Source organism: Strongylocentrotus purpuratus, unplaced genomic scaffold (assembly GCF_000002235.5).
Source record: "Strongylocentrotus purpuratus isolate Spur 01 unplaced genomic scaffold, Spur_5.0 spur5_scaffold_8, whole genome shotgun sequence".
NCBI classification, from domain to species: Eukaryota; Metazoa; Echinodermata; class Echinoidea; order Camarodonta; family Strongylocentrotidae; genus Strongylocentrotus; species Strongylocentrotus purpuratus.
The window spans coordinates 2,953,829-2,965,148 of record NW_022145614.1 but is presented as its reverse complement, the minus strand read 5'-3'; the positions used below and the strand labels follow the sequence as shown (position 1 = coordinate 2,965,148).

General features: G+C 35.1%; 1 protein-coding gene across 1 annotated transcript; it reads right to left on the bottom strand.

Annotated features, from left to right (window-relative positions):
* Positions 1–1,112: 1,112 nt before the first annotated feature.
* LOC588523 (2,4-dienoyl-CoA reductase, mitochondrial) lies at positions 1,113–9,672 on the bottom strand. Its single transcript, XM_788203.5, has 7 exons — positions 9,506–9,672; positions 6,137–6,348; positions 5,280–5,575; positions 4,557–4,656; positions 3,742–3,814; positions 2,675–2,884; positions 1,113–2,036 (listed from the first exon to the last, which is right to left on the bottom strand). Exons 1-7 carry the CDS (start codon positions 9,572–9,574, stop codon positions 1,977–1,979), a joined length of 1,020 nt encoding a protein of 339 aa, XP_793296.1. The 5' UTR covers positions 9,575–9,672; the 3' UTR covers positions 1,113–1,976.
* Positions 9,673–11,320: the final 1,648 nt, after the last annotated feature.

Genomic DNA, 11,320 nt, shown 5'->3' with positions numbered 1-11,320 from the left:
CTATTTAAATATGTAGCCAAAATAGTTTTAGAAGAAACTTGAGAAATTACATAATCGAAAATGCAAAGTAAAAATATGGTTGATGCTTACATAAAAAATAATACATATTCATATTGTAAGTGCGGCTACAAACTTTAACATCTAATTTTCGTGTAACATAATTTTGAAATGAAGTGCACCAGTCTTGTATTATTGTTTGTTGTATTCATATAAATGCCATCTTTTCTACTTAATTCCATGCACTTGTATATATTCCTGTATGAAACACATGTTACATTATTTTTATATTTACATTCATCGTTTGTTCAATAGCTTCATCAAAAGTGATTTAACAACAAAGTTGGGTCACATGTGCTTGTTCTTCATTTTAAAATGTTACATTTGATCGTGTGTGGTATTTGGCCTTTAAAAAAAGATGTTGTATTGCCCTTTAGGTGCCAAAACACGAGTCGGTCGGTCAGAATTTTTCTTTTTTTAAACTTTTTTTTTCTTCTCCCTCTTTAGGCTGATATTTCTCAGTTTTGAATGCTTTAATATTTTTTTTTCTTTAAAAAACGGTTTTAAAAAAGAAATTTAAAAAAAAAAATTTTGGTCAGCCGCAAAGGGCAATACAACATCTTTTTGTTTTGGCCTTATGAAAGTAATTATACAATTTTAAAAGATCCAATACTCCAGTTTCTCTTTAAAAAAAGTAATGTGTATATTACTTTATAACAATAACTTTGTATCTACTTGGTTTCTTTCTTTTATTTGTCATGTAAAGCTTATTGAGCAGTATTTTAATGTATTTTTAACTTTATTACAAAGCAGTGCAGATATGCAGCAAGATTTAGTGTTATCTGCTATGATGCTGTTGGTTTAAAAACCATAAAAATACACAATTCTTCTTCTTTAATTTCACCAAGCTTTCAGAATAACTTCTATACATGTCCCAAAATTTCAAAAGGTAAATGTAATTTCAAAACAAATCCTATATAAATTAATCAGCTATTTTGGAGAAGAAATCCCCATTGAAGACTCTGTTCTCACCGAGTTGTAATAGAGAGCATGAAGATCACTTTTCACAGTTTGGACAATTAAGTAAAAATACAAAACAAACAATCGCATGCTAATTGAAAGATTTTCTCATTTGCCTGATCCAAGCACTTTATTACATACACTGTACATGTATACTCACAACTTCAATATCTTTGGTCCATAATTTTAGACAGAATTTTTTAAATACAGCATTGGTACATCCATCTGTATTAGAGGTCGCTTGTATATCAAAGACTGGCCTTTTGACTCATTTGATCTGCAACTCCTCGAGTTAATGGATAATTAAATCACTAGTTACAAAGTTCACTATTTTCAAATCCCTGAGGTTTGCTGACCCTTCCCTATCACTTTTTGTGATCACATTGCACCAATTTCATTTTAATTAATAAAAACAAATTATACAATTACATACAATTAATAAGAACTACATTGTAGTTATATTTTTGCTCTCAACTCAGCACTGAAAACATATGTTTGGCTGAGGGAAAAGCGGAAAGGCCCGCACAAAGGCAAAGTCTTGCTCTCAGATGCCGGTCTCCAGTTTTGACTAATGGCCTCTAATGATTGGTTTATGATTAAGTTAATTGAACAATGGATACCCATTTTTAAAAAGCTTTGATGAAATGAGATACCTGATATAAGAAGGTAATTTTTATGGTACCACTGTAATTTTTATAACAAGTTTCAATTGTATTTCGTCATCATACATCTGTTCATCCTCATATCGTGCATATAAAGAAATACAATTATTTCACTCTTTTAGATTCTCTGTAAGATTTTAAGCCTTTGACCATTATGGAAGGAATTATGAATCTAATCATAATTTAATATAAAGGAAAATACCATTTTTAATAATTATATGTCATCTTTGATGACTGATCTGATAAAAGTCCTTTGGCAGTATTAAGGCTGTCATGACTGTCATGTGGTGGTTGTCATTAAGAGCCCTTGGTTCCCCTGATCAATGATTCTGCCAGATCCCATTGGTCCTTGGAAAGCTGAAACATAAACAGTAATAGTTATTCATGATTAGCACTGTTTTATACAGAAAGCATGTCACATGTCCCTTTAAAGCCCCTATCAGGGATTTACCAAGCCCTCAACAAAATTGTCTCACAATTGTAACTATAGCAGCAAGATGAGATTATGAAAGTATGTGCACAACTTTAGATCAATAGCCTCTGGTTTTCTATCTATAAATAAATTAAAGTCCTCTTTTTGTACACAAAAAATGGGGTGAATAAAACACTGTCAGTTGCAAAATTCAAATTTTGAAAAGAAAACTGACTAATTTTGCTGATAATGAATATTTTGCCACCATACTTATAGGAAAGTTTACAATTACAATTTTTTACATTTTGGCCCTTTTATAAGTTTTGAGATATGCGCCGTGAAAATCACTGCGACACCCTTTAAAGGTTTTAATTATTCTTTTTTAAAGTAGCAGTCCATGAAGTTACATTTATTTGAAATTATAATAATAATGAATGATTTTACCTGGCACCTTTATATTCACTTAACGACCCCCATGACACGCCTGTGTGATAACCCTGCCCAGAACAATAATCTGCTACCAGTTATATTCTTTAACTTTGGTTTATTTCTACCAATGAAGGTGGTAAAATTGATAACTTACTTCGAGGTAACCACTAAACATTCCTGATGCCTGCAGCGTCTGGCCACCATCAAACATGAAAATCTCTCCATTAAACCAGCTTGCATAATCACTGCATAGATAGCAAGCCAGGTTGGCTATCTCTTCTTGGTCTCCCATCCGACCGGTAGGGGTGGACTCTGTGAGTTTGTCCTGGAACTGACCTGTGGGGTCCAGTCTGCTGAAGGCTCCCTGTAATCATAGGAATGATAAATACAAAATCTGTAACTAGATGTTTGTAACAGGCCATAAGGCATTGAATATGCATGCTTCATCTGTCCTCTTTATCAACTGATACAGTAAAACCGCCACAAGTTAACCCTTACTGCACTGGGCTATTTGAAAAATGTTGAGGGGGGGCCAAATTCGCGAAGGAGAATTGTCTACAAACCTCCTTTGTGAATTTGGGCCAGTGTGTACATGGATTGCAGGAGCGAAAGAAATCTGCTGTTACAAAATATTTTAAATATTTTTTATATAAAGATTCAAAACTGTATAAACTATTAAAGTACAAACAGTCAAACCTGCCTAGCAACCGCCCAAGGGAATCACAAAAAGTGTTCTTTGTAGACAGGTTCTTTTAGTACATGTTTCAATGAGAAACCATTTTCAAGGAAAGCAAACAATGTGATCGTTGTAGACAGGTGGTCACTAAAGCAGGTTTGACTGTACATGTAGTTAAACAAATGTACTTGGTGAATATGCTAATGTATGTAAGCATAATATATCTTGCATGTGAATGAAAATTCATTTTCGAAATATAAAGAGTCACATATTCAATTATTGTTATTACTATTGATTTATTTTCCACATTTCCATTACACAAAAAAACTTCTACTTTTCCTTTTACTATTCATACAGTGTCCATGAGATGATGAGTAAACACTAAGGCAGTCCCTAAAAGCAAGTGACCTAGAAAACTTTCATGCCAAGTCCAAAGTCCACTGTGGTCCATTCAAGGACCTCTGTAAACGAATCTTCATTTACTCAAGATAGTGAATGGAGAATGGAGAAATGAATGAATAAATGAATCAAGACTTGAAACTGACCTTTGTGTAGATTCCTCCTGGTGCTATACAATTGAATCTCATTCCATGGCGACCCCATTCCACAGCTAAACTTCTACATGTGAAAAACAAAGTATATACATTCATGATATTATAACTGTACTGTATATGACTATGGCAGCTTTAATAATTGCACATGGAATTCTTTTTCACATTCACAGAATCGGTTCATAGAAAGTATAGCCAGTTGGTAAACAACTTTTTAAGCATGAGTTACTGGTATACATTTTTTACAAAGAGATACCGGTAAGTATAGTGTTTCTATTCATCAGTAATTCACTCAACGTTTGAAAATAATTCACTTATTTTGTTTTATAATAACGTAAGAAAATTTCTGTATAGCAACATTCTGAAGAATTTCTATGTCAAAGTAAGATAAAATAATATAATCAAGTTTATTCCATTCATCATAAAAAACATTCAGATACAATAACATACAAAATCACAAGATATATATTCAAAATAAACAAACATTACATAAGATAATAGTACAAAATAAGGTGATCTGGACAAAAACATTTATGTGAATGAGGAGGCAGCTAGAAAGGAAGGAAATGCCTTATTGGTGCTAAAAACTAAAACAAAAATGAAAATTTATATATAGTATATGATATATTGTGTATGTAAACTTATTTTGGTTCTTTGTACGTTAGTAAATTGTGAGGAAAACAAATTTCTTATATTGGACAATAAATTGAAATTGAATACCATACATATTGCCCATATATATCCCAACAATTATACCTATTGCAGTTATGCCTGTTTTAAGCTTATAACTAATGTAGCAATAGACTAACCTAGTAACATTCTCAAGTCCACTCTTAGCAGCAGCACTGGGAGTCACAAAGGGAGATCCAAGGGCTGCATATGTGGTGCTGATCGTCAAGAAATTGGCACCTGAAAAATAAATAAAGTACAATCTTGAATAATTTTCTGTTATGACATATTCATTCTTCAAAGAAAAATATTTTTGGTTGCATTTTTTATATGGACATAACTACAAAAGGGTTCTAACTTCTAAGGAAGATAGTTTTTGTATAATTTAAAAATACAGAGGGGAAAATAGAGTTTAGTTTACTTCCCCCCCTCCCCCCCCCCCCCCCCCCCCACAAAAAAAAAATCTTATTAAATATCTTTCTTGATATTAAACTACATTTTAAAAATAAAAAATGATGTTTACTCTGATTGGGACAAAATTATTCCTTTGAAATCCAGCAATGCAGGAGCAAACGTTTATAGTTTGGTTTACTCAAATACAAACTAATATTGTAAGACCAGAAACTTCTGTAAAATAAGTTTGTACAAATATAATTATTTTTCTATTTCATTTTCTTTACAAGAGTTTCTTGCCCCCAAAATGGAAAAAGCAATGTGCATAAGTTCCAAACTTTCTCGTTCCATATGATTGGTGCTGTTGGTTCTTGACTTCCTGCAACAAACAACATTCAGTTGTATCAACTGTTTAAACAGGGGATCGTTACTTTAATGTAATAAATAGATATTCTTTTATTTTGGCAAACCTTTTTGCTGCTCAACAAGTCTCTTCCCGATCTCCAAGGTGGTGTACATTGTACCATTCAGAACAACATCAACTATTGTCTTCCAAGCATTGGGAGAAAGACGTTCTGACGGAGATATAAAGTTAGCGGCAGCATTGTTGATGACGACATCTGGAAGTCCTCCGCAGATCTCTACAAACTGATCTACAGAGGATTTAACAGCATCAGGATCTCGTATGTTAGCTGGGATCGGATGGACAGGATTTCCGGTCTCCGCTGAGATCTCTTCCGATGTGCTCTTCAGAACATCTGGAGATCTGCAATTGGATGGAATTTTTAAAACCTGATCAATGGAAAACCTGATCAATGGAAAATGTGATCTAGAGGACTTCTGCACAAGGACTTAAGTTGTGTAAGCGTAATGTTATTATAATTGTGGTGGCATGACAGAGCGAGAGCAGATCTCTGGTGAATAGTAAACGTCGATAGCAGATGCAGTATGGTTGAAGGGTATACATGTCCCATGTGCCCCCCCCCCCCCTCACCCATTCTTCACCCTTGGATTGGCTACTGATGACATTCTTGTATCCAAAATTCCCTTCACTCAGTTGATAACACAACAAAATAGAAAGAGTACATACTACAACATGGGACTCATTGAAAAAAATAGTGCATTATAGCCTACAAATTTATCTTAAACTTGCCCAATATGGTAGCTAAGTTAACAGTCTGATTAGCCTCCACTAAGAATGCAAACTGAACTAACTTGCTTGATCACATTAAAGATGGTCTAAAATAAATTTGTCCTATCTACTAGCACTTGTTGCAAGTATGTTTATTATATCAGTGCAAGCCTCCAGTCACTCTATGTACTGTACCTGCTGACAATGGCAACCTCAGCTCCAAGTTGAGACAGCATTCTTGTCATGGCCTTTCCCAGTCCTGTTCCTCCTCCCGTCACGAATACTTTCTTGCCTTTATAGGTGTCAGGAGGGAGCATTGGTGTCTTCACTGCTTTCAAGTTATCATACTTATCTGAAGGGTTGCTACTGGAGCACTGTGACGTCCCTGATAAACAGCGCACTGATAGCTGTAATGAATACAGTGTAGATATTATTTTTAAAGAGAAAAATGTAGTAATAAAGGAAGTTATGATATGGAGGAGTACCTGCTGTAGGCTATTTGACATGATGTGGAATAACTTCCAATGTACCTTTTAATTCTTCCTTAAATTTAAATTTTGTTACAAAGCAGGAGAGCTTGTAACATGAGTTTTGCACAATTGTGGCACAATCACTGCACAAGAACATGTAGTATGTAACTTCCATATATCTTGTAGAATTCTTTCATACACACACACACACAGGGCATTTTGCTCCCCCTATTTATTTTATTTCATATTATTCCTTCCGCTGCAAGTAGAAGTCTAAAATCACCTCATTCTTTATTATGTTATTGCCACTCTTTTATTTAAACAAAACTCAGTGCATGTTTGATTGAGTTTTCACAGACATGGTGTGATATGGTAGGGATCAACCTTCAATGTCAATATTTTGAAAGAAAGAGGCAGGTCTAACTTTGCACTTTATCAACACAGAACACTAATATTATTGTTTCCCTGTCATTTAATTCTAATAAAGGTAATTTTGCATCAATTTGAACCTGATTATTCTCCAAATTTGACAAGACCTGGTTGTTAACAAAAATTGTGCAAATCAACAAACTTTTGTAGAGCAAAGTCTAACTTTTTTCAACAATGAACAAGAAGCGTATATGCAAATTTAATTATTTGTTTGTCATTGTCTTTTTCACCCATTTGCTCTCAAGCATACTTCTCAATGTCCATTCAAGCTCGAGCTTACAGAACTGATTTAAGTCTACACGAATATTCTTTTGTACCATATGTTCCCCATTCCATCAAAGATTATCATATTTGACAGCCCTGCATGGGCACCATCATCTTATAAAGACGTGCTTTAGATCAATCGCAAGTTTGCAATCCCCTATAAAGATGTGCAATTGATCTGAATCAATCGCAATCCCCTATATCATATATACATGTACATGTACATACAGTGTACATGTAGTTGCAATAATTAAGTTGTGATTAATTGCAACTGGTTATTTAAGACAGGGCTCTGGTAAAGATTGGATCTGAGGAAATACCAAGAATAAAATACATGTTTATATCAATCATGTTCAGCATTTCATTAAAACTTAGTGTAACATAATAGGGGGTGAACAAAAAGACCAAATACCTTGGACATGGCCATTTAATCTCATGAATGGAGACCCTATTCACTATATATTCAGGTACAGCTACTACTATAACATAAATAATAATGGGTATTGGGGTCCTTTACGGTAATAAAAATGAAATTTGCCCACCTTCCCCATGTTTAAGTGGGTAAATCTGAACCCTTGCTGTCACTACTAGTCTTGTCTTGTCTTTCCGTAGGCATAGATTCTTCTTCTTCCTCTTCTTCTTGTCGAGTACCGGCCTCTTAAATAGAGTATCTTTGTACTTTGTGCAATGATTTTGTGACGTGTGCTGCAAAACTGTCCTTCTTAATATTCAATAAGTAAAAAGTTTGATGGTGCAAGTAAAAATGGTGGTGCTGTATGTTGCAGAAGCCTCAGTAGATCGCAGGGAAAAGATACAAGGGGGCGGCCGCCCGGCCGTAAATACCAAAAGGAGCACCCAAAATCAAAAAAATCAGATTACGGGGGCGACTTCAAAACAGGAAATGGTTTCAAATCGCCCCCTGTAACAATTGCCGCACGAGCTACAAGCGGCTGCTCTCTACTAGCTTTTTATTGTGTGCATGGAGAAAAACCTGCTCCTTCATATGACACCTCAATTATTGTTTCACCTTCAGAATCACGAGCCATAAAGATTTGAATCTCAATTTGGTAATAAAAACATTGACCATGCAATTTTGCATGAGCACCCAATGCACGTAGACTGCATAGGGATGCATGCATTAATCTCTATGGACTATATGAAGGATTTTAGCACACAAAACGGCGAGCGATCAGACACCCTACTAATAGTAATGCTATTTTCTAACAACATGATTTCCCTGTGATTTGGAACTCCATCCCCAAAGATGTTTCTGAATGCAAGTCCTTCAAATTCCTTCAAATTCCTTTAAAAAAAAGGTTGAAGCAGTTTCTTTATCTGAAATATGTATGGTTATTTATCTTTTGTTTATATTTGCGTTATAGGTTTTTTTGTTTCTGTTGTATTAATGTTGTTTTTGTTTTTGTTTATATTTGCTTTACATTATATGCTATGAATACCTAAGGGCTTTATTTATGTAGTTCCTCATTTCATGTTCAAAATTTGTTTATGAATTATCTTGTATCTTTTGTATTAAGCAGGGCTGTCAACTTTGGGGAACTGCTTCGAGGGAGATTGTACCATATGCGATTTTTGATTGGCTCAACAAGGAAGGGGGGATGTTGGGTAAGAAAACAAAATTAAAAAATCAAAGTGCTCACTACCCCCCCCCCCCCCCCCCCCCCCCCCCAGTTGAGCAAAAAAAATCCATGCGATACGAGTACGCTGGTTCATTTTACACGTCTGGCGGGAGGTTTTTTCATAAACTGGGAGATTGCGGGAGAGCGGGAGGAAGGGCGTGGTGGCAGGAGTCTTATTAGCGGCAAGTTAATGCCCAATAGATCAGCGGTTTGCCGTGAAACCTATGAAAAATAGGCTATTACTAATATCAACATTTATCCAAAAAATACTCCAAAAATAACAAGAAAACTGACTCGAAACAGGTAATAATCATAACGGCTTTTAACTCATGTTCTTTATTTGGACATTTAATGAATAGATGTATTTACTTCATTTTGGGTAAATCTATGTTTTAGTGAGGTAGATCTAGATCTAGATCTATCTCTACGCCAGAGTTACGGGTCAAACTTTGAATAGGTTTTTGAACAAGCGCCAAAACTTATAAAAGTCACGACACGTCACTAGGCCACTGTAACACATGCTCACACATTTCTAATCAAAACTAGATTAGATCTACTCGGCTCTACGAAACAGCTAAAGCTAAAGTGACCTAGCTAGGTCTACATAACTTGAATGACTTCCCTGCCCTAACTGCTGGGAAATACGCTAGCGTGCTTTACGCTGGTCAGTCAGAGTTGAGCAAGCAAGCATTGCATGCATGTAATGACAAAATGAATGCAACAAAAAAGTTACTTGTTGTAATTGTCTACCTTATATTAGTTACCTGGTTAGGAGACGGAAAGATGCAGCTGCTTTTCCCTGATGCGATACACCTTGCTATGTTGAACGCCATTGTCTCCAATGTTTTTATTTCTTAAATTAAGGGTCGTAGGATAAAAGAATTCTAGAGTCTCTGGACTCTCGCTCTTGAAGGATAATTCCATGCGCACGCGCACTTATGACGCCCACCCAGCACCTCCGAGCTCCGCTCCTCCCACTTTTACAAAAAGTAAGTAGACAGAGAGGGAGGGAGGGGGGGGGGGGGTGTGAGAACAGAGAATTTAAAGATGTTTCGATGTTGGAAAAAAACAAAAACATGCAAAATAAGCAAGCTAAGAAACAAACAAATCAACATCGAGTACATCTGAAGGATATACTCTATAGCTAGTAAAATGGTTTCTTTTTAAAGAGGGATGAGAATTTAAAACATCAATAAAGGAAAAAAAGTATGATCTAAAATTAAACAGACAAATAAGAAATAAAGCATATTTCATTTGGAATCGAATCAAATTTATTCCAAAAAACTTGGGACAAACATATCTTGAAATCAAAATAAATTATACTCTTTTAACAAAATAATTTGTGTATTTTATTTCAGTTGAAGACAAAGCATGACAAATAAATGAAGATAAAAACAGTATAATAACTGTTAACAAATATGTTGTTGTTTTTTAAATTTAAAATAGGTGACAAGTAACAGATCAAAGATACCCTGCACCTATATTACCCTGGTTCAATTAAAGATTTTACTCTCTCCACTCCATGCATTTCAATTCAATTCAATTCAAACAGTTGTCATTCTACAGATGCTTACCCAACCAGAGTTATATAAGAATCTTACCAGGTACCCATGGGTGGAGAGAAGCAATGTGGAAAAAATACCTCAAGGACAGTGCCATGGTGAGACTCAAAGCCATGACCTTTGAATCTCCAGTTCTGTGCCTACTTGAAAGATCATGAATACAGTCATTACCGGTATTTGAAATATGATCCTTTTTATCATATATAAAGCCTGTCTGCAGTTTGGCCAGGAGGGATTAGACCTCGCTGCAAGGTCACTGACAGGTGGTTATCTCATCAAATCAGCTCTCAAATAACAGGAAAGGGGGATCATGGGAGACCAACAGGTACCGCTTAGGCATTGTTTGCTACATAGAGGGCGCAAGTAGCTATAAGTAGTGATGTCCCACTTTAAGATACATTTTCTTGTTTACAAAGCACTGAATGGCCAAGACCCAAATTATTTGTCTGAATTATTATCTTTAGAATCGCACCCATATGCATGTAACTTATGAAGTACACAGGAAAAGCTCCTAGAGCTACCTCACACAAAAACAAAAGTAACTCTTGGAGATTGGGCTTTCAGTTGCATATAGTCATACATAATTAGGCAACGCCCGATTAGAGATCTACTTGAATATAATTTTTGCAAGACAACCATATAACACACTTCATACACAAAATATGATTGAATAAAAACATTAAACAATGTATCAGGTTTTCAGATTCTGATATCAAAATGAATTTTACTTGTTAGCTGCTGGATTGCCTGGTTTGAACTGTGACGACAATGATGTTTGAACAATTATATTTTCTTTGGTTATCAAACATCTGAATAATTGGTACATTTTGTATTTCAGCATATTGTTACATACTTATATTTTATTTCATTTGTTATTGAATAATTGCTTCTTTATTTCAGGTACAGTACAAGCGTATGTACATGTATGAGCTGTTACTTTGCACTTACCAACATCTACAACATAAGTAGTCTAGCTGGTAAGGGATCGAAATAGCCGCCTGCCCATGTGCATAGAGC

Excerpts from the sequence above, each read along its gene's own strand:
- LOC588523 (XM_788203.5), bottom strand. The coding sequence starts at position 9,574 with ATGGCGTTCAACATAGCAAGGTGTATCGCATCAGGGAAAAGCAGCTGC. Across the intron at positions 5,576-6,136 it reads GAGGTTGCCATTGTCAGCAG|ATCTCCAGATGTTCTGAAGA; the intron begins GTACAGTACATA and ends ATCCAATTGCAG. Across the intron at positions 2,037-2,674 it reads TGTTTAGTGGTTACCTCGAA|CTTTCCAAGGACCAATGGGA; the intron begins GTAAGTTATCAA and ends TTTATGTTTCAG.